Here is a 2,661-nt window from a genome sequence, read left to right on the forward strand (position 1 = left end):
AATAATTCCGCCCATATTTAGTACAAGTGGAGATCTTGGGTCGTTTTGCATTTGCAAATGATGATGCCTCCGACTCTGAGGGACCATCAAGTTTGATTTCAATGCAGTATTTTGTTACTTCAGGCCCAATTAAGTTCCTCCGACTAAAAGAAAATTGAAAGGTAAATAACTTCAGCACTTTCCTTTTTAATTTTTTTTTTTTTTGCTTGTTTTCCTTTTTTTTTTTTAAGGAATTTTAACAAAAAATTTTTGGTATTGTTCACTTTAATAAAAAACTATATTTTTACACTAAAAAGTCAATCTTAGTACTATTTATTTTATTCTTATCGTTAAAAGTCAAAGTTTTCAAACTTTTTTCATTAGATTTTTTTTTTTTTTTTTGGTCTAAGGGGTTACTTTATTAACAAAGCACAACAATTACGTAATAGAAGACCCATATACCATAACAACACATGCAAAAGAATGGACCTTCAAAGTAACCCAAGAGCCCAAAACAAAACAACACTAAAATAAACCCAAACAACTTCCTTTCTACTGACGCCATCGTAAAGCCACCACTAGCTGAAAGCCCAACCAATAGCACCTTAGACCATCTCCAACAATGGGCTAAATGCCAAATTTCCCCCCAAATTCCCCCCCCCCCCCCCAAACCATCTCCAACCCATGCTAAAACATTGGGCTAAATGCCAAATGTTAAAGTTGGGCCAAATTCCCCCCAGATTCCACCCCCCCCCCCCCCCCCCCGCGCGACTGGACTCGCTGGCCCAAAGGCCAGTCTCGGCCCGCTCACTCGCGAACGCGCCCCACGCGGAGCGCTTGCAATCCGTGTCAGTCAGGGTGGGCCCCGCTGTCAGCGGGTTGTCGGCCACCCAGATGAAGTCCAACGGCTATTTTTGCAATCCAATGGTTGCGTTTCAAGGACTATTGGTTGATCCAACGGTCCAAATTCAAATTTGATTGTTTAAAATATGTTATTTTAAAATACATTGAATCCAATAGCTGAGATCAAATATAATCAAATCTAACGGTAAAAAAAAAGATCTAACGGCCCAAATTTAAATCTAACGGTTAAAATAATTAAAAAAAATTATTTAACTCAAAATTCACCCAAAAACTCTATAAATACCTATGTATTTGTTCAAACATCCACACAAAACTCAAATTTCTCTTACAATTCTTCCAATTTATCTTTCTACCATTTCTTTCCATTTCCAAATTGTTCAACATGGCAAGAGAGCATATTAGAGGTCGTAATTGGACTTGTGAGGAAGATGTTGCTTTATGCTTGGCATGGGTTTCTGTTAGCGAAGATGGTGCAGTTGGCACTAATCAAAATAAGAAGGTTTTGTGGGATAAAATCATTGCAAAGTTTCAAGAAAACTGCAATGGTAGCAGGCGGGATGGTGGTGGTGTTTATGATCGGTGGAAGACTATCAACAAAGCATGCACTTTATGGAAGGGAAGCTTGGAGAGAGCCGTGGTTGGCATGGCTAGTGGGAGGAGCGCCATAGAAATTGTGAGTTTTGTTCTTGATATTTTATTTGTCATGTACATAATATTATGTTGCAACTAATTATTTTTATGTATTTTTTGCATAGGGTGACAAAGCAATGGTGCCCATCCATTGACAACATTATCGAATAAAGGAGAAGACCAAAGAACGTTGATATCGTTGTTTGATCCAGGAGCGCCGAAGAAAGCATGCCAAATCCATGTGTCGTAAGACGCCACAGCCTTGAGCACGATGGTTGGCTTGTCATGATGGCCCTTGAATTGGCCAGCCCAACCAGTAGGACAATTCTTCCACTCCCAATGCATACAATCGAGACTTCCTATCATGCCAGGGAAGCCTCTTTTTTCTGCCTTGCGTAGAAGCCTCTTCAATTCTGCACGATTTGGGTTGCGGAGGTATGTGGCTCCATATATGCCTTCAATTGCCTTACAGAAGCGCTTCAGGTTCTCAATAGCAGTACTTTCTGCAAGGCGGCAATACTCGTCAGTTGAGTCTGCAGAGCATCTATTAGCTAGCATGCGAAAAGCAGATGTGAGCTTCTGATGAGGTGATAGACCTTGTCGGCCTGTGGCATCTACCATCCGTTCAAAGTAGTGGTCATGATTGACAACTGCATTCAAGATGCTTTCAAAAAACTCTCTCCTCATCCGAAACCGCCTCCGAAAATCATGAGCAGGAAATCTCGGACGCTCGATGAAATAATCTTTCATCATTCGATCATGACACTCTTCTCTATCACGCTGCACATATGAACGCCCCGTGACAGAACCACGATGGCTAGATTCGCCATCATCCGTAGATTGCATAAACAAGTTGATAAGTTCAACTTCAGCATTGAACAATTTTGCATCCTCAATCTCCATCCTTGCTTGGTATTGTGCCATCTGCATTGCCATACTACGCCTTCTTCTATCACCCATTGATGAGATATTGAGGATTTTTAGGAAACAAAAACTCTTTGAAAGTTGAAATATGGGTGAATATAGAGGATGATTGAAGGTTGAAAGGTTGTGTGATCAACAAATATTGGACATATGTTTATATAGAGGATGATTTCTGAAAGTTTGGTGGTGAATGGTTGGTGAAAGTTGAAAGTTTGGTGTTTATATAGTTGGTGAAAGTTGAAAGTTTGGTCTTCAACGGTTGGT

The 2,661-nt window shown here is 40.3% G+C and overlaps 1 protein-coding gene across 1 annotated transcript; it reads right to left on the minus strand.

Annotated features, from left to right (window-relative positions):
• Window positions 1-1,569: 1,569 nt before the first annotated feature.
• LOC137744378 (uncharacterized) lies at window positions 1,570-2,433 on the minus strand. Its single transcript, XM_068484207.1, has one exon. It carries the CDS (start codon window positions 2,431-2,433, stop codon window positions 1,570-1,572), a length of 864 nt encoding a protein of 287 aa, XP_068340308.1.
• Window positions 2,434-2,661: the final 228 nt, after the last annotated feature.

The sequence above is a fragment of the Pyrus communis genome, chromosome 9 (assembly GCF_963583255.1).
Source record: "Pyrus communis chromosome 9, drPyrComm1.1, whole genome shotgun sequence".
Lineage (NCBI taxonomy): Eukaryota > Viridiplantae > Streptophyta > Magnoliopsida > Rosales > Rosaceae > Pyrus > Pyrus communis.